This window comes from Thunnus maccoyii, chromosome 13 (assembly GCF_910596095.1).
Source record: "Thunnus maccoyii chromosome 13, fThuMac1.1, whole genome shotgun sequence".
Classification (NCBI taxonomy): Eukaryota; Metazoa; Chordata; class Actinopteri; order Scombriformes; family Scombridae; genus Thunnus; species Thunnus maccoyii.
In genome coordinates this window covers 9,814,468-9,834,874 of record NC_056545.1, presented here as the reverse complement: position 1 = coordinate 9,834,874, position 20,407 = coordinate 9,814,468, and the positions used below count along the sequence as shown (strand labels likewise).

General features: G+C 39.9%; 1 protein-coding gene and 1 long non-coding RNA gene across 4 annotated transcripts in view; one reads left to right on the top strand and one right to left on the bottom strand.

Moving 5' to 3' along the window:
- ppm1e (protein phosphatase, Mg2+/Mn2+ dependent, 1E) overlaps window positions 1-20,140 on the top strand; it is a 43,108-nt gene extending 22,968 nt beyond the window's left edge. For both annotated transcript variants that reach the window (XM_042431151.1, XM_042431150.1), the window contains exons 3-8: window positions 12,088-12,209; window positions 15,288-15,487; window positions 15,949-16,137; window positions 16,514-16,657; window positions 17,081-17,174; window positions 17,433-20,140. In XM_042431151.1, the coding sequence (XP_042287085.1) occupies window positions 12,088-12,209; window positions 15,288-15,487; window positions 15,949-16,137; window positions 16,514-16,657; window positions 17,081-17,174; window positions 17,433-18,367 (1,684 nt within the window). In that variant the 3' untranslated portion in view covers window positions 18,368-20,140. The remainder of the gene's footprint in view (window positions 1-12,087; window positions 12,210-15,287; window positions 15,488-15,948; window positions 16,138-16,513; window positions 16,658-17,080; window positions 17,175-17,432) is intronic.
- Window positions 14,140-20,206, bottom strand: LOC121910115. 2 transcript variants are annotated; one of them, XR_006099590.1, is made up of 3 exons: window positions 20,124-20,206; window positions 16,517-16,627; window positions 14,140-14,677 (listed from the first exon to the last, which is right to left on the bottom strand). It is a non-coding gene; the product is annotated as an uncharacterized LOC121910115 (long non-coding RNA). The 2 variants fall into 2 exon arrangements; XR_006099591.1 differs by having other exon boundaries at window positions 16,517-16,600; window positions 20,124-20,191.
- Between the last annotated feature and the right edge of the window lie 201 nt (window positions 20,207-20,407).

The window sequence follows — 20,407 nt, the reverse complement described above, 5'->3', positions numbered from 1 at the left end:
CTAGAAGAAACATTTTGTAAAGAACAGGAGTTTTAGAGTTGAGAGTTCGCAGACAAACAGCTGTTACTCTTAATTTGATAACATCTTGTCTTAAAGGGGATATAATGGAGCCAACAGTGAGAAATCAGTCATCTCATTAAGACTTCACAAGATGTGGCGACAACTGCAACACTAACATTTCATTGCTCACATTACTCACTCAGACACCTCTGTTAATTATGTGAAATCGGTTCGATTAAAAGGAATTTCCGAAGATAGTTCAGGTCAGGACATGATGTGGCTCCGCTATAGGCTGATGATCCAGCTGGTAGATTACATAATACTGCCTTAAGGCTTTGTGCAGAGCAGCGCTGGGCCTGCTCAAACCCTCAGAGGGAATAATATGCAAGTTCCCCCAGTTTATCTGTGGAGGCTTATCTGGGAACTGACAACAGATACAAAATAGTTTCAAATACAGGAGACATGCAAAGCTTTACGTCTGTGGTTATTTCTTGCTGAAATAGTAGGCCCAATTGCCTACACAGAAGTCCCACATGTACGTTGTTAAAGGAGTTTTCTGGCCGTGGAGGTTTTTCTAATTTTATGACAGATTAGATACGCCTCTCTGCAGCCAACATTGTGCACTTAAGTAAGTGGAACATGCATACAGCAGCGCTCAGTGACGTCAGCAGTCAGTGTTGCTCCATCATTTCCACGCTGTTTGAAGTGCATAGTGTTACATCAGCAGAGCTCCGAAAAAAGACATCCAGAGGTGTACTTAAGGTTATAAAGGTGAAACTGCTGAGGGGGCAAAACAACACACACTTTTTGTTGACATCTGCTAGTCTTCAGGCGGGGAGCAGAGCTGTCGGCTAATCATGTTGTTCAAGATTTATACTGTGGATGCGTTGGTCATAGAAACAACACAACCTCCTTTTATTATTTCTCAGTCATGCACTAAAGCACAAGCCATGATGGTTATGGCTCATTTCATGTTCGTGTTCAGAGTTGTAGTGTTTATATAGAAACAGTCATTTTGTTAGCGTCAACAACTGCTTCTAGCTCCACTGAGTCTATAGCAGATCATGTGAGGTAAGATATAGAATCCTTAAAATGGTAATAATTGGTGCTAAATCTTGATTAAAATGACATAGCGCCACACATTTAGACACAGATGTACTGTAGATATATGTATACAAAACCAAGCGGCATGTCAGTTTTAATTAAAATGTACAGTATGTATATCAGAAGAATAAACTGGATGAAATATACAGAGCTGCTACAATTAGTCGATTCACCAATTAATCAATGGACAGAAAATTAATCACCAACCATTGTGATAATTGATTAATAGTTTTGAATCATTTTACTAAGAAAAAATGTCCAAATTCTCTGATCCCAACTTCTCCAATGGGAATATTTTCTCATTTATTTAATATTCTATTATAGTAAACTAAATATCTTTAAATAAATATCTTAAATAATGGATTACAGACTGTTGAATGGGGAAAAAGACGACATTTGAGGATGTCACCTTGGGAAACATTTTTCACCATTTTCTGACATTTTAAAGACCAATTGACTAATCGAGGAAATAATCCACAGATAAATCAATAATAAAAAATAATCGTTAGTTGCAGCCCAAGAAATATAATTGAATTTTTGTTTTTTTACTTCTGGCTGGGGGATAAAAGTTGAAAAATGTGCCATTTGGCTAACACTGACATACATATAGTGATTTTGATATATTAAACATATACATATTACATATTATGCTTTTTTCCCCCCTTTTTCTTTCCCCTTTAATGATCATCATGACCATGACATGATACCAAAGATATAGTAAGATGATTTCAGTACATTTTGCAGCATGAAACATACTGAATAGGGGAAAAAAGAACAAAGGCTTTTACCCTTGGTCGAGCTGAAAAAGATGTCATAAGGAGTTCAGATGCAGCATCCCTGTATTTCTGCCACTCACCATTAGATGCCAAAAAGCCCAGCAACAGACTAAAGCACCACATGGTGTGTGTGTGTGTGTGTGTGGACTGAGGAGACAAATTAATTCATCAAAGTCATTTAAAAAGCCTTCTTAAGGGAGAAGCAGCAGTAAAATGCCACGATTTAAGGGCTACTAGCACTCTTTGAATAAGTAATCCTGTTATGCCCTCTTGAAAATAGTATATTCACATAACAGTAGCTTTTAGAAACACAATAATTATTTTTTTTTCTTCTGACTACATTTTTGAAATTTGAAAACAAAAGAAAAAAACAAAAACAAATGAAAGGTTTGAAATAGCCAGAGGATTTTCTCTCTATTCCTAGAAAAGGCTTTGCTGTCTTCCAGGCTTAATATGAGGAATGCCCGTTACAGGGGACCGATGCCCAAAACAGAGCAGATCAATAGAGCCGAGTGAGTTCCAGTGGATCAACACTCTCACCTCCACTTGGCTCAGAAAAGGCTAAATATTTGGAATAATGAAGTGGGAGCTTCTTCTGTGGGTTTGGCAGCAGGACGACTGACACCATTGACTGTCAGTCACTTGCTTCTGTGTTGCTATGGAAACAACCTTGTTGCTCCACTCCGGGGCTAAATCGGTAAGAAAAGAACAAGCTTGTAGAAAGCAAATGTAGAAAGGAAAACATGGCCGCATGCATGAGTCATCTGCTAACACATACACCCAGAGCTCTCCAGTTTTATCACAGCGAGCAGCCTGTCAAAGCTCCGTGCATGATTGTAGCTAAACACAGCCGCAGCAGAGACCACACGAGAGAATAAAAGCAGCACCAGACTGTGGTAAGGACCATGCATGGAGAAAGCAGTAATCACCTCTGAGTCAAACATAATGCTATATTCTACTCCAAATGTTTCCAACAGTCAGGGCTAGGTCAAACAATAAAGTCAAATGCCAGCTAATGCTGTATCAAGGTTAAAATTACACATTAAATAAACATAAATTGGATTAAAAATGATTCAATAATAATTTCAATTTCACTTAATTTCATAATACTAACAGAATAGCAGTATTATTAGATTATTTAATGTGTGATGTGACAATAATGGTGTTTTTGTGTCAAGACTCGTTTAAAGTTGATTTTTATTTAATTTCACATATTAAAATTATGACTTTATCAAGAACCAGAGAGCTGGGGATGTTTTTCACTGCAGTGTTTAAGACTTCAGATTAGTTTCTCTTAGTTGTATTATTGTTTGAATTAATAACAAGCAACTACAGTCACTGGTCATATGCTAAAATCACAGTTTATCACAACTTGTTCAGTCTCAAAAAATATATAGTTATATCAACCAATCAATCTAACAAACAAACAACAGAAAACAGTCCCAATTCGTGGCAGACTCTGGTGTGCTAGTTGCTATGGAAATCAAGTGAATTTCAGTCTTTAATTGAAAGAAAAGTTTTCATATTAACTCTGAAAAGAGTGAAATTGTTTTTTATCTGTCATTTAAAATCAGCTAACAATTTACCTCGCAGCAGTCAGATGAGTCAAATGTGTCACCCCAGACGTTTTGTACCTGTTTTTTTGTTGATATGTTTTATTGCAGTTGGTTACCATGACTACTAATTCATGCAAGTTGAAATAACCGTTGTGGAAATGCTGATAGGCTACACATTTGTGTTTGCTATGTTTATCATGTTTAAGAAGTGACAGCAAGTTGTTACTGACGGTCACCAGTCACGACCAACAGCAACACCTGTACTATGAGACAATGTCATACAAAGCAGAGATGGTCAGATTCTCTAAATTTTGAGAATCTTTTTGTGTTTCTGGATTATTTCAGCTGTGTATGTGTTTTCACCACATTTGTTTTCAAATGATAGACAGTCTGTATGACAAAGAAAAGCCACAGCACACACTGTAAGCTGAATGATAAAATAAAGCTCAGCAACATTTACAAAGAGGCTGAACATTCTTGATTTTGATGACCAATTTAACCAGCTGCACCAGTGTTGTGCTGTGCTGTGCTGGCAGGGTTTATCTACTGTAAGCATTCGTGTTGTTGCAGTGTGATGGTGTGAACTGAGATTAAGCTCTCCTTTAATCCTCCTCCGCTCCACATGACCTCACTGTGATGCACAAGCCATAGGGAGCTGTCATTGGTGCGCGGCATGTTCTCCTGTGTGACCTGCAGCCAATCAGAGCTCCTTAGCCCAGCATCCACCCCCCAGTGGGCCGCCAGTGGTGGAGCGAGTGAGGAGAAGGAGAGAGAGAGAGAGAGAGAGAGAGAGAGAGAGGAAAATGTATTGGGTTTCTATGAATGGAAACATGGAGGAAAGAACAGTGGTGATGAATAAACCCAAATACTGACAGCAAGACCCCCAAACACTGTCTTCTGATTTCTCTTTTCTCTCTCACTACTCTCCTTACTTCTTTTTTTTTTGGTAGTTTTTCCCACATAGGATATATTATAAATATATAGTAAATAGCCTTTTATATGCATCTAACAAGGTGGTTAACAATGGTTAACAAGGTGTACGTTTCTGCTGACAGAGAATTCTGCAGAGGTCAAACAATTAAAAAACAATGATTAAATTGTTTTTTAAAAAGGTGTACAGGTGGGATTGAGGGAAAATATATCAACGTGATGCTCTTATGTACACATCTCCCTTAAGAGATCTCAACATGTTTGCACTGACTGGACTGTCCAGCAAACAGAAAGTCCTTAAGACAATATCTTACGTAAAGGACAGTTTCACATATTTCAGTTCTGTCTTAAAGGACCACTTTGCAGATTTTCAACCTGATCTCTATCTATCTGAATTAGGGATATAATGTGAAAAACTGCTGGGTTTTTCTTATATGTTCTCTGTGTCTCTGAGGCACAACTTCAAAATCTGTTGCTCTTCCAGGAACCAGTGATGTCACTGGTTCTTGGAAGGACTACGGGCTATTTCAGCTCTCAAGCTGTTTTGTGTAGTGGTGTCTTCAAGGACGGTGAAATGCGGGTTTTCCCAAAGTCTCCTGTCTACCAAGTTATGCCAGCGGTAGGGAAAAAGCAGACACTAAAATGCATACTACTAAATACTTTAAAATATCAGCATATTTGGAATAAAACTAGTGTCATGATATGAAGCCAAATATTGCGCTGTGGAATCAGACACTACAGAGCGCAGACTGTGCAGGAGCACTAGAGCAACACAGATACAGCAAAGCTAAGCTAAGCTGCTAAGTTTACCCATGATTCACCCAGAAGAGCTGAATATGACACAAAAAACAACTAGCTTCACAGTATAATGTCGGAGCAGAGATGTGGCGGTACTGTTACAATTTGTGAGACTGAATACAGGGCTCCAGCGCACCGTTTGTTTTATGATATTTGCCGTCATGAATGAGGAAACACGTTTTGTGAATGAAAAGCCTCAGTAAACTAATCATATATTACTGTACTCACCAACATTAGTATCTGATTGGGCAGGACATGCGCAATGCATCCTGATACATGAAGGCACTGTTGGCACAGCTCCGTGAGCAGGAAAACTCAGCTTTCTCGGTCAATGTAGCACACACTAAGGGATTTATTGCTTCAATTGACTACATTTACCATCAACACTGATTGGACATCCACATAAAAGTGGTGAATTTCCCCTTTAAAACAACACTCACATGCTCATATGTACATAGAGACTATTTTTGGTTGCTGCTGAGGGACAAAATCCACACGACTCTTTCCATAGAAAAAGATGACTAAATATGAGGCTTCAGCAAACTGAGTTAAGTCCACATTCAGACCGACATCAGCTGTTCCTGGTTTTCTGTTATTTTTATACTGTACGTAAGTAAAAATGCTCCCTGCAAGTCAAAAGGCGATGCTTCAACCTGCTCTGAACGCTTCGATTGTGGTGGTTTTTCCTATCTTGCTGACAAGCTGACATCGGCTTGTCGAGTTTGCATTTTTAGGCAAATTTTCTGGTTCCATCCTCTCAAATTAATATAATATGAATGAATATTGTCTGGTGTCTTTTGTCTTCACTGATAGTAAACGGAATATCTAGCTAAGATAGATAAGATAAGATGAGATAAGACAGTTGAGGTCGTCACATTGAGCGTTGAGAAACAGTGATGGACATTTTTTAACCGTTTTCGGTCATTTTAGATTTGATTCATTGAGAGAATAATTGACAGATTAAATAAAAAATGTGAACCTGTCCTTTAACCTTAACAAAATATAAGAGAATGTAATGACAGCTTACATAAAGGTCATTGTATAGTGTAGTAAGTCACCTGACCTACTGTAATGGCGGAACCAGACTAAGATGTCTGTGGCTTTGCAATCAGATTTGTTACATAATTTGTATTGATAAAGTCTTCATATTCTGTGATCTGCCCTTCAAGAAAGAGAACAAGATATCTCACCATCACAGACACATTTTCAAGGAGAGGATTACCCAGGAGGTTTCTATGGTTACTGCTTTATGGGGGCATGCTTTAAGTACTCTGTTCCTGATGGCTCTAGCCCTTGACCCAGTTTGAGAACAAAATCAAGGACCTGACGAAAAAGAAGTTTAAAGGAGGAAAGGAATCATAAGACTGGATACTGGTCCAGATAACCCTCATCTCTGATGCTGAATGAAAACTAAAATCTAACAGTGGACGTAGTTTAAACGTTACATTTAAGGGAGACACTTTTAACAAGAATAACTCCAACATACTGCTACAGGCAATTTGGACCATCCCTCTTTTTCAACTAGGGATTTTCCGCCTCTAAAATCACTGAACAGCAGACATCCAACCAACTATATCACACAACAAAGTGATCTCAACGTGTTTGCACATTAAAAAGATTTAAACATTTGAAATGATAAAATGTCATTGTTGATCAACCCTAACGACAGAAAAGAACGTTGATATTAGACGTTTCTGAGAAACCCTTGATCACATTGAAGGACGTTTTTGCCAGCGTATTAAAAATTTGTCTGCAACTACTGTATAGCTTAAGTCAGGGAAATTATATATGACTAACGTATGGGTAGTGTTAGGTTAGGATTATCCACCCCTCTGATCTCCACGTATTTCTACCTCGCCACATAAAGGACGCACTACTCCCTGCATGGGCACTGAACATTGGCAGTAGATGTAAATCACTGAGTGTGGCATTGTCCAATTTAAACATAATTTGTAGGGATACTGGGCTGTCCAGGCCACATTAATACCAGGTGTAACTTACGTAATGTCCATCAGTGACTCTTTACTGACGAAACGAGACAACGTTTGCCATGATGTAGAGAAAGATGCGTCACAAATTGTCTGGATATATTCTATCCAGTGTCAGGATGGACGTGAGTAATTGGCTTTGTTATACATTACAACTATTTCTGTAAGATGATCGTCAGTGAAGTTATTTGTAGTTCCTGTGGTTGCCATGGAGAGCTAGAGGAATGTGGCGGTCCCATGTGTGTGGTCCCCGTGGTGTTGTAAATGTAACTTTCTGTTTTATTTGAACTTTTTCAGACACTACAATGTATTGAGAGAGCAGAGGAAAAGGAAGAAGAGAGGCAAATTTTAACATAGAAGATATGGAAAGTGGATGAGTTTGTTGTAGATAATAGTAAAAGTAAAGCAAGAGCGAGTGTGCAGTGTGCTTCACAGAAGAGCAAAGATATTGAATTAACAGGATTCACACGTTTACTCTGGTGTAGTGACGAAAAAATAACACATCAAATGCAATAAAAAGCACAACAACACATAGAAAGTGTTGTTTTTAGTCTGCTTTTAAACTGTACTCACTTTGGAGCCGGTCTAACAGGCCCATATATGATATATCAGCTGATATGAATATGACACAGGGCAGTGTAGATAAATATGCTTTATAGAGAAGAACTGTGTTATCAAAGTCCATTGGTTGAAGAAGTAGTCAAAAGTGGTAATATCTCAAGGTAAAAACACTCCACTACAAGCAAAAGTCCAGCATCCAAAATCTTGTTTAAAGCAGCTATAATCAATATATTTTTTATAATATCAATGTATCAAATGCCAATGTGTAATGTGTTGGGTGTGGCTCGTAGTGAATTATCAGAGACTCTGCAGCTTCACTATCAGCTTCACAGAGCTTTGTAGCAAGTTTCAGCTCATTGTTTAGCTGTCAGGCTGCAACTTCACTGTTTTGGTTCACTCTCACCACTCCCATATTTTCAGCCGCAGCAGGCAGCTGTTTTCAGAGAAAACAAACCCGCTGTGCACAACCTGCTCAGCACCAAACAGCAAACAAACGCAGTTCGCGGCTAGCTGGTGAACATAGTGGAGCATTTAGCAGCTAGAAGAGAGCCAGATATTTCCCTCAGGAGTTGATACGAGTCCAAAAACAGAGCTAAAAATGAGTGAATATTGGACTTAGTCAGAAACACAACTCCAAATAATATTGCTCTGTAAGTGCTGGAAGTATAAGCAGTAGTTTGAAATACATCAGCATATCAGCTTAAAAAGCGACGATATATCAGTGTTATGTTCACAAATTGTTTCCGCTGCCCCCAAATGGCCAAAAAAATCAGTTAATGCAGGTTTAACTACAGAGGTACTTAAAGTAGCCCATCAAAAGTAAAAGTACTCATTAGACAGCAGAATGACTCTTTTAAGAGTCCAATTATTATTACTGTGTATGCAGCATTTTATGTTGTTCCTGCAGTAAAGTGAATTTTTTACTACTTTATTAGCTGTTGGGTTTAATATATAACAATGCATCATATGTTATAAGTTGATCATATATTTTGTATATAAAACCTTTATCTTCACAGTAACAAAAAACAAAAAACAAAACTACACTGTGGCTGTACAATAAATGTAGTGGAGTTGCAGAAGTAGTATGAAGTGTCATGAGTACTTAAATGAGTACTTGAAACTGTACTTAAGTGCAGTACTTGACTAAATGTAGTTTCCATCTCTGTCAAACTCTAAAATTAACAAGAAGTCAATACAGAGATCTAAGGACTGTTTTGATTTGACCACATTTTGTGAAAATATTCTGATGCTATATACAGTATATGTACAAACATCAACATCTTCTCTCATATTTGTATGAAGGCTACACGTCTGTTCATATTTTAGAAATGAACGAGCCTTTGGAGGATCCATGTAAATGAGCTCAGCTGTCTCTGTTAGAAAGAGAACGGCTGAATTCATTAAAGATGCTGAAGCCGGCTACTGTTGTCTTGGGTGTTCATTGATTAAACTTGTCATTTTACATAAGAGCTACAGAGGGGCCTTTCACACTTAATAGACAGTATTTAATTGTAGAATATTTCCCCCCTCAGCCAACCACAGTTCAGTTATTAAAATAAAATAAATGCAAGGACTTTTGGAGGCGTGCATCATCATACTGTCTATGTTATTATTGCAGTATATACTGTACATATCAGATCTCTGTGAGGATTCAGCTGCTACATGTAAGACGGTATAAACTAATATATTAACAATAAAGTGGTGTGCTCAATGGTTGAATCTTTGAATGCTCCTAAACGCTGGCGCTCTTTAAGAAAAAGTTGGGGGTGAAATCTTGAAGTATGTAAATTATTGCACTTAAGGCACTCACATGTAGAGGAGCAGGAGTAATGTGGAGTTTTATTAAAAGGCAACAATAAAGCAGAATGTGACTCATCCAATGGCAAAACATTTAAGGAAGCACAAAACAGCAATGATACTTTGGGATGGATTGAACTAGACTATCAGACTTTTAAATTTGATGTAAGCGTGCATCAAGGCCTGAATGAGGAAATTTCTTTCTGACCCTTTTTGTGATTTTAACACAAATGTCAGTCTCTCGGACGGTTCGATGATTCCTCATGAATTTGATGCCCTGACTTTTCATCTAGTGTCACCTGCAGGCTTATCCAGTGAAATATCTCAACACGTTAGAGATGGATTGGCATACATTTTTTTTGCCTTTATTGGCACAAAACTCTGTACAGACATTCACGGCACCTAAACAATGAATCCTAATTACTTTTTCTCTAGTGCCATCAGTTGGCGTTTGTGGTTTTAAGTTAAATTTCTTGACAGTTATTATACATATTGCCATGAAATTTGGTACAGGCGTTCATGTTCTCCTCTGGATGAACTATAATAACTTTGGTGTGCCTCTGATTTTTCATTTATCGCCACCATCTGGTCAAAGTTTTAAAACACTCCCATCAACCTCAGGTATACTGTTTACAGCTAATTAGCACATGTTAGCATGCTGACATTAAACTTTATTTCAGTCAAGCTCAGGTATTTTATCCTGAGCCTGATTGAAAGAAAATTAATTTGCAACTCTTTTGATAATCAATGTATCTTTTAGGTAATTTTTTAAGCAAAAATGCCAAAAAATTTGATGGTTCCAGGTTCTTAAACGTGAGAATTTGCTGGTCTTTTTGATCTTACGTGATAGTAAATTGAATATGTACTGGATTTGGACTGTTTATTGGACAAAACAACATATTTAATGACGCCACCTTCAGCTCTAGGATATTGTAGTCGATCAATTAATTGATTAATCAACAGAATGATCAATAATGAAGCCCCAGTTGAAACTGGTCGGTTTTTTGAATGCATCATGTAACAAGCCATGTAACCAGTAAAGACATCTTTTTCGTGAACTCATTCATTCACATTGCTCCTGCTGCTCTATGCATGAGTACCTGACATGTGTTGTTTTGCATACGTATCAATAATAAATTATTGGAAGTATAACTGGCTGCAAATTATCAGATCAGATTATCATATCTGTCCAAGACACAAATTAAAAAATAATGTCTTTAAATTGTGCTTTTTGTGTGAGTTCAGTTGAGGTTTATGTTCATCTTAATTTGACTGAGCTGGAGAGCTTCCAGAAGTTGAGTTACCATGGTTACCTGCATCTGGAGGTGGCCTAGTTATCTTGGTGACTCATGTGCAGCAAGTCTTCAGTCCTTCAAATGACCCCATCTCCTCCTCCTCCTCCTCCTCCTCCTTCTCTTCCTCCCCAACTCTCGTTAACCTTAAGAAGAGACACACCTCCTCCACCACAGAAGCAGCACACAGTCTGACCAGATGTAATGATGTCCCGCTGCGCTCATACAGCGTCGTGTGTTTTATCATTTTTACATTCTTCCAGTTAAATACTGGCACCAGTTCACTCCAGCTCAAATCTGTAGCTCCACAGGAAGCCTGACGCAGTTCAAAAGGAATTCAGTTAAAAAGTTTAAAATGCAATTTGCGGTGATTAGAGGGCTTATTGTGATTTATTCATCATTCAGTGAAAATCTGCTGTTTTTTTTACCGAGGGATGATGTCATGCTTTCTGTGCATCTTGAATGTTTCCTGTAATTAAACTAGATCTGCAACTAGCAATCGCTTTCTTTTTATGATTTATATTTTTAGTGAAAATAATCTCTAGCAAGAGAATTGTACATAACGAGTAAGAAATATAGACATGAGAAAAACATAATTTTCATCATCAACTGATCTGCAGATTATTTTCTTGATAAATTGATCAACTAGTCTATGACATGTTAAATAAATACAATATGGTGTTTTGTCTGACTAAGAGACTAAAATGTTAAGATATTCAATTTACTGTCATATATGACATGAGGAAACTGCTAACTGTCACATTTGAAAAGCTGGAACTGTCAAACATTTGGCATTTTTGCCGGAAAATTACTGAGATGATTAATTGATTTTCAGAATAGCTGACAACTTTTTACACTTGATTTCCAGGGCAACCATGAATATCCATCCATACCAAATTTTAGGGCAGTCCATCCAATAGCTGTCGAGACATTTCACTCAAACCCACAAATGTCAACCTCATGGTGGCACTAGAGGAAAAGTCAGTAGGATTCGTCCTCTCGCCAATACATCCAATAACTGGTGGACAAACAACGTCCTAAGTTCAATGTCCTATGGTTCTAAACTGTCTCAATATACAGTATATTGGTCTACACTGCTGGTAAGACTCTAACAACAGATACATCATCAGCCCAGTTTCCAGTACATTAAAATTGGGCCTATATTTTACTGTCGGTTAAATAAATTGGCTAAATGATAGAGAACATTGTTGACCTTTGCAGAGGAATGTTGGAATATTTTTCTTTCTGATTTAATTCATAACTGTGTCGTCTCTCCTCACCACAGTAACTGTCCGTGCTCCCTGGCTGCAGCCCTGGCCAGAGCCACAGCAGACAGCATGCTGCAGACTGACCTCTCCATCCATCACCTCAATAAGACTGTAGAAGATGGAGCTGACCCATTACCACGTGAGTCCCTGGGGAGCCCACGAGACTGCTCTCTCTCTCTCTCTAACACACACACACACACACACATATATACAGAGGCACAGACAAATTAGGTCTCTCTCTCACTTCATCCCACACACATACACAGGCATATAACCACCAGGGCTTTGTCCCAGTTCTCCTACGCAAGGCTGCATTAAGTGGTATTTGACCACTAGAGGGCAGAAAGTAGACTGTAAAACATACATCTGTGAGCCAGAACACATTATATCCACCATACTACGATTTTCATTATATATGCTTTGTCTGATCATAATCCAATTATAGTGATAATCTAATATATGTCTCAGGAATATTATGTTAATCTTTGAATTATAAATACATCAACCCTACATATTAAAAGATAGGTTCACAATTTTTAAAGTCAGCAGTCAGGTGCCTGAATGAACACTGACTCAGGTTTTTCTTGCTGTAATCATTCCTCCTGCTCATACAGGGTTTTTTTGTAAAAAAAAAAAAAAAAAAATCCCTCTTTGTGTCCCTCTTTATGAGCAGTGTTTTCCTGTTCAACTGCAGTGGAAGTATAGTAACAACGTTGAAAAAGCATTATGACGGGATCTCTTAATGGCCAGTATGAACAGCAGGAATGATTATAGTAAGAAAAACATGTGTCAATGTCCATTTTTGGCACCTGACTGTTGTTTTATGACAAACTTGAAACATTGTGACCCTATCCTCTAAGTTTAAATATTAAGTTTAGTAGGATATAGCCTGAAGAGTTAAGATGTCGAATTTGCAACTTTTATGACAGAAAATTCAAAATACAAAGAACATCCAGCTGTTAACTTCTGTTAAAGCTGCACTAATCAGTATTTTTACCTCACTAGCTCTATAAAGCTTTTTTAACTCCTTTGAGCTCATTGATTATGTTTACATGCACATTAGTATCCTGGTTTTGATCATATCCTAGATATGGCGTTTACATGGAACATCAGATACCTGGTTACTCATATCAGTGTATACTGGATTATAACAGTATCCAGGTTTCCGATCATCTGTATGCAGTTGTATCTTGATTCCTCAACATCTCAGCTCATTTTTCTACCAACGAAGAAGGTTCAGAAACCTGGATAAGGAGTTTACATGACCAACACATATCTGAGATAGGATATTGATCAGGATACTGGTGCACATGTAAACACACTCATTATTTTAAGTTTCTGGCTCGCAAACTCCACTTTCATCAATCTCGTATCCAGCAGCACAGCTAGCAGCAGGCAAAGTTATAAACCAGCTGGTGAACATCGTAAAGCATTATTTAGCTGCTAACGAGATGCATTGGATATTTATTTGTCAGGTGGACACAAATATGACTCCAAATGAATGATTATGTTTGACAGATTAACTCTTACCCTTGGGGACACATATCTGTGATAAAATATTATAAACTCTAGGTTTTTTTACTAGATTTTCCTGGAGTTAAATGACCTAGATGTAGAATTTCTGGTGACATGATAACAAATCGTCAAAAATTGTCTTAAATCTCACCAAAAGTTGACACAGCATCAAACTTTTTGCTATCCTGAAAACATCTAGAGAGTCAAGTATGGCGTACTGGAGAAAAATTGTGCAACGTGTTTTAATTTTGATGGACTGGTCTGCACCTTGCTGCGTTTGCCTCCTCAAAGTCAGAACTTCTTGTGTTGCATAACGGCGGATCACATCCTGTTTTATGTCTTTTCTTCGGGTATTTGCAAGGTGTTATGGGTAGGTCGCGATGCCAGCTGCAGTGCTGAAAAATCTTCATTTGGAGCAGGATAGAGGAGGGTGCTAAACAGTATTGGGACACTGATGGATTTGCAAGAAGGTGGAGGGGTGAGAGTGAAGGGAGGAAATGGGACACAGCATGGGCCGCTCTCTCTGTCTCACCTATTTGAGCTGAGAGAGAGAGAAGACAAGCGAAGACAGGATAGACTGTTACACCTGCAGCTAACAATAGTAGGTCGAGCCCATGTAGAAACACAGCCTGCGTCTTGATTATTACAGAGAGCTGAAGCCCCTGTTCCACTAACTTCTGTTACTCACTGAACGTTTCTTTCATTTGCCTTTCTGAAAAAGTAAAACAGGTCCCTGAGGGTTTGCTATCCACAAGGGCTTCATTTTCACTGAGGATGGGGACAAAGTTGACTTTTGACACAGCAGAAAAATTTAACTAAAATTTTTACAGTTTTATTTTGATTTGACTCCTTTAAGCATCTCTAAACATTGTTCTTACTGTCCAGCTGCCAAAGTCCAGATGAGAGAAGAGAGGAGTTGATAAAAATGCTGATATGAGTCGCCTTACATTAGTACTATGTGCTCATAGCTGTTGAGTTTTACCAGCAGCAGTGAGAGTTTTACTCACGTTATTTTGCCACGGGTTTTACCTCTCAGGCAGCCCTACTTGTTGTTGAAGATTGTTGGGGCTTTACTCAGCTCGAGAGGAACATCTGCAGAATTTCAGCAATTTATTGTTAGCATTCATAAAACATGTTCCAGTGTGGCTGTGCGTATATTATACGTCATCATAACTTTTTTCCATTAGCGCTGATATCCACCCAAACTCTCCTCTGACAGCCACGTCTAATGTAACCATGGCAACTCAACTGGCCTCACTCTGTGTAACCTGCAAAGGTATTGAGTTTGTAGGAAATGTTGTTTGTTAAAGGCAGATAGAAACAGAAATATTAAGTAAATTTATAAATAAATAAAGGCAAAGTGTGATAAACTTAATTAGGTGACACGATTGATACTTTTTTACCTTTACTCCGAGAATAGTTGAAGGTGTAATTGTCACTCATGTGAATCCAGATAGGCTACAGCTGCTATCTTCCTCAAAGGAGTGAGTTACAAACTTTTCAGAGCCTACAGGGGTGAGTGTTCAATGGAGTATTTCTTTAAACTCTGACTGGAGCTTACTGGCAGGAAGGACAAAGCACATGTGCTCTCTTGGTCAGTAACCAAAGACAAACCTAAAACACTTTTTAAGTGACTTAAATACAATTTATACAATAAGGAAGCACTCAGACTGTTCTTTGTGTGTATGTGTGTGTGTGTTAGAGATGGAGTCTGTGAAGTTCGCCCGGCTGGTGTTTAACAGACTGTTTGAGATGTGCTGCCTCTGGATGAAGGAGATGCCCTTCCGCCGCCGTCCACAGCCATACTACGAAACCTCCATCCACGCCATCAAGAACATGAGGCGCAAGATGGAGGACAAGCACGTCATCATCCCTGACTTCAACACACTCTTCAACCTTCAGGTTATCCTACTACTAGTCTGTAAAGCACTAAATGGTCTCGGGTCAAATACATTTCTGATTTGCTTGTATGTTACGAAGCACCCAGACCCCTCAGGTCATCTGGGACAGGTTTACTCAGTGTTCCCAGGATCAAAACCTGTCTTTCAAATGCATTTTTAATGTATTTTAAATGGAATCTTAATGTCTTCTTCATGTCTTATGTTCAATGTGTTTCTATGCCATTGTAAAGCACTTTGAATTGCCTTGTGTCTGAATGGTGCTATATAAATAAAACTGCCTTGCCTTCAGGTGGCTACAAGTTCCCCAGAGGTGTCCATTCATACAGACTTTGAATCTATCTTCCAAGTTTGGTAGCTGGAACCCTCAAATCCAGATAGTTTTAGGGTAGTTTATTGATATAATAATAATTAAAATAGCCTGAAGTCTTCCCTCATCACTGACTAATGGTATTTGTTTCTCAGGATCTGGAAGAACAGGCTTTCTTTGCTGTGTTTGATGGGCATGGCGGTGTGGACGCTGCTATTTACGCCGCCAACCATCTCCACGTCAACTTGGTGCATCAGGAATCCTTCAGCCAGGACCCCTCAGAGGCCCTCTGCAGAGCCTTCAAACTCACTGATGAACGCTTTGTGAAGAAGGCCTCACGAGAGGTAATCACATCTACATTACTAGTACAACCATTACTACCACTCCTACTACAGACACTGCTACTACTACTATTACTACAACACCTACAACATCAAGGACTGTCACTGCCTTCACTACTACTAACATAATATCACAACAGCATCTTTTTACTCATGTAAAAAACTATATTTGCGGTTACACATTATAAAGGCTGGAGTTGCAGATTAGATGGCTAGATTATCTATGTTTCTGCTTGACTGACAATGTTTCTGCTTGTTTTTTGGTCATTTGTTGACCCTGACCCAGTAAAACAGGGAGGCAGTTCCTGTATAATGTAGTAGTGGTGCAGCTGCTGCTTAGCGTGAGGTGAATACATGCTGTAACATGTGTCTTTGGCAGCACCTGCGTTGTGGCACAACAGGCGTGGTGACGTTCCTGCGGGGTCGGACGTTGTACGTGGCCTGGCTGGGAGACTCCCAGGTCATTCTGGTCAGGAAAGGACAGGTTGTGGAGCTGATGAAACCACATAAACCAGACAGAGAGGTAACACACAGACACACACATCCTGAAACCCAACCAGGAACAAATCTATCACTTGCACTACATGCATACTTGGATTGAGATGACGAATCAAAGCTGAAACTGGTGGATTTGGGTGGATTGTGTTCACTGCACATTTTCAATCAAAAATCTGTAGAGATGTCTTCCCAAAAAGAGCTGTATTAATATACCTATTGTTGTAAGAGTGGGCTCTAAGTATGGCATTTACATAAGATCCACCTTCAACCTTGCATCTTGCAAAAGAGAGAATAAAAGAAATCACTTTAAGTGCACAACAGAAGCAGGTAATGCACCGCACTGAGTGATATGCTGCAGGGGATGTCAGCATGAGATTGTTATGTACCATGTGATAGTCATCACCACGAACCAATGTTAAAGAAAACTGTGCTTCACATCTGTGTACAGGATGAGAAGCAGAGGATCGAAGCTCTGGGAGGCTGTGTGATCTGGTTCGGCACATGGAGGGTTAATGGCAGTCTGTCTGTATCCAGAGCAATAGGTAAACTACCACATATTCATACACTGCACTGTCATATTTGGACTTTTTCTGCTTATTTTGACGAGTTCCCTCCCAAAGGTTGCACAAATTCATATCTGAGAAGCTGACTAAATTTTTAAAATTTCAAAAACATTAAGTCAAACTCAACATAAACGGACATATTTACTGCTGAAGCAAAAGAATCCACCCTCAGATAAATTCAATCGAAAGCTGGTATGAGCTGGCCCAAATAGACTAATCTGTTACATGTGTTGACAGGCGACTCGGAGCACAAGCCCTACATCTGTGGTGATGCAGACCATGGTATCTTCCCACTGGATGGCTCAGAAGACTACCTGATTCTGGCCTGTGATGGCTTCTGGGACACAGTGAGTCCAGATGAGGCGGTGCGGGTGGTCAGCGACCACCTCCAGGAGAACACTGGAGATACCACCATGGTGGCCCACAAGTTGGTGGCCTCAGCCCGAGATGCGGGCTCTAGTGATAACATCACTGTCATAGTGGTCTTCCTGCGGGACCCACGCTCCCCACCACCCACCAGCACTGAGGACGATGAGGAGGGCGTGGTGGAGGGAGAAGTGGAGGAAGAGCAGGTAGCAGAGGTGGAAGAGGAGGAACAGGAAGAGGAAGAGGAGGAGGAAGAGGCAGTCAGGGTAGAACGTGATGGTGGAGAGGGAGGCAGCAATGCGGACATCGGGGGGAAAAGTCGCGGCGGCTGGCCCCTGCAGCAGTGCTCGGCCCCCGCTGACCTTGGCTATGAAGACCGAACGGACTCGTTCACGGACAGAACTAGCCTCAGCCTTCTGGGGCCGTCGCTGGAGGGCCGCATCTCCCTGACCCAGGGCTCACGGCAGCCCTGCTCCAACTTTAGCCCCGACCTCTTCAAAGCCTCCCACATCTACCAAGAGAAACACCCACTGAGGCGCAGGTCCTGTATCCCTTTTCAGGAGTCCAGCATTGCTGGCTTCACGGACCCACTGTGGCCCCAGACAGCCGTGCTGTTCGGCCAGGCAGTGAGGCGAAGCCGCAGGCTTGGATATGGTAGTCGCCGGTGGAGCCGGAGGTGGCCAGGCAGATCTAGGGAGATGCTAGGCCTGTTACCGTCTGGCCACTTGCTGCCCCACACGCAGCGCTACTCCAACTGGAGGCCTGGAGTGGCAGTGCCTCAACTGCCCCACGATGCCACCATCTGAAGAGGTGACCCAAACCAAACCATCTCCATTTATTCAGTCCTGCTCCCTGCCCCTCAGCCCACCCACCCACCTCTGCCTTCAACAACACGTCTTTCTTTGATAGTAGGTAGTTGTGGCTCCCGCAGTTGTTACGTGATTATTGAATCTCTGTTGGAAGAGTGGTGCTCTCTGTCCTAAGCTGAAATGTTTCCAAATGTAAGCTGGCCCACTAAACACAAGCCCCACTCCTTAATGCTGTAGGTAAAGCGCAAAGCTGCATCCTCTCCCTTGTGACCATTGATCAGTCAATATGAAGCCATAGCTGGAGATGTAGGTTGATCAAATGTGTTCAGACTGAACAAGAAATTAATTTAGACAAGAACAGACACAGTTTGCTGTAGGCAGTGCAAAAAACATTTTAAAAAAAGTTGTCTCTTATGTTAAGTTGAGTGATTCCACTTCATGAATGGGGAAAAGGGAGACCGTTTAGAAGCAAATAAAAGAATAATAATTTAGAAGAAAAATAATTTTAAAATCAGTGCCTGGACTCTGAGCTGCCACAAACACACAAGTACAACTACACACGCTTTCCGCGTGTGTGTCATTAGATAGCTGGAGCTGAAGTCTGTGTTGGACAGACTCCTCTCTTTCACTCCAGCGCTAAACTTATTGTATATAAAATGAGTTCACTTTACATTCAGTCTGAACACAATTTATTTACACAGTTTAATTTATGCTTGGTCGCTCCACACCCTTGGCAGTGTCTCTAGAAAGAAATTATGAATTTTGGACAAGAAAAAGTGTTGTAGGACATATTTGTTGCTCATGGGTACATGCAGAAAGAAAAAAAATTGAACCTCGATATGTGCACGGAGGGCATCATGTTCAAACTAACAAGCTGATCGATACAGGACTTATTAGGGCAGCCAATATCAATATTTGAGAGTTAGATAATCCAATAATAACATATTGTTTTTTAAGATGACTCAAATGTTTGATAAGGATCCCTTGAATTGCAATAAGGATATTTACTAGGTGGAACATGTAATAGGGACACTGTTTCCAAAACCTCAAACATGTTTTTGGCATTCTTTACTGCAATTTCTTGTTACATATTGTGCAATACATGTGCCACCGCCTAGATATTTTTTTCTAACCTAATATTAGTGGAAAATATTGGACATGTTGATGAATCAGCCGGGCTCCAGTTGAAACCGTACCTTCCGCAAACTGTTGCCACAAAGTTGTCTTGTCTAAAATATCAATGTTACTGTAGCAATAACATTTCCCCTCATAAGAACTAAGGGACCAAATTATGAAAAACAACCCCAATCATCATTTAAATGAGCCATTTATACATATTTATTTTGTACATCCAAGAGAACAAGGACAGCTTTCTAGTCATACCAGCACAGTGAAAGAGGCGGACTGTGTGATCAGTCCACTTCTCTTTTCTTTCTATTTAATGTCACCCAGGTGCGAACGCAGGGTGAGGTGACACATCTTATGTCTTGAGACAGCTGTCGAGAATGTCGAGCAACTGAGCATTAAATTAAGCTCCAATGGCCTAGCTTGCCTCTTTGTCCCTTCAGGAATCCTTTGGTGGCAGATGAATAAAGTTCAGCCAGAACAATTGTTGCTCCTGCTCTCTGGGACTGAAGGCACATGTTGTTCTGCCCCCTCTCATACAGTCAATGACCCAGCCATTATCCTTCCACAGTTTGTCTATGGATAAAAGCACTAAACACCAGATTATAAAAGATTAGCAGTCACTTACCTGAATAAATGCTTCATATAGTCCAGTATTCCAGATGGGGATATACTCCTGTGGTAATGGGGTTTTTTGGGGGGGGGGCAAGGGGGGCATTTAAAAATATATTTTTGTTATAGTTGTTGTTGGGCCACATAGTTCTTGCAAGTATTCCAAGTCTATTTACTTTTACACAAAACTCATTGAACAGAAAAATTTTTCCAGCAGGCTTGATAAAGTGCACAACCATTTAATGTTGGGCCAGGATAGTTGAAAGTTGCAGAACATGTGCCTTCCATATGTGTTACTAA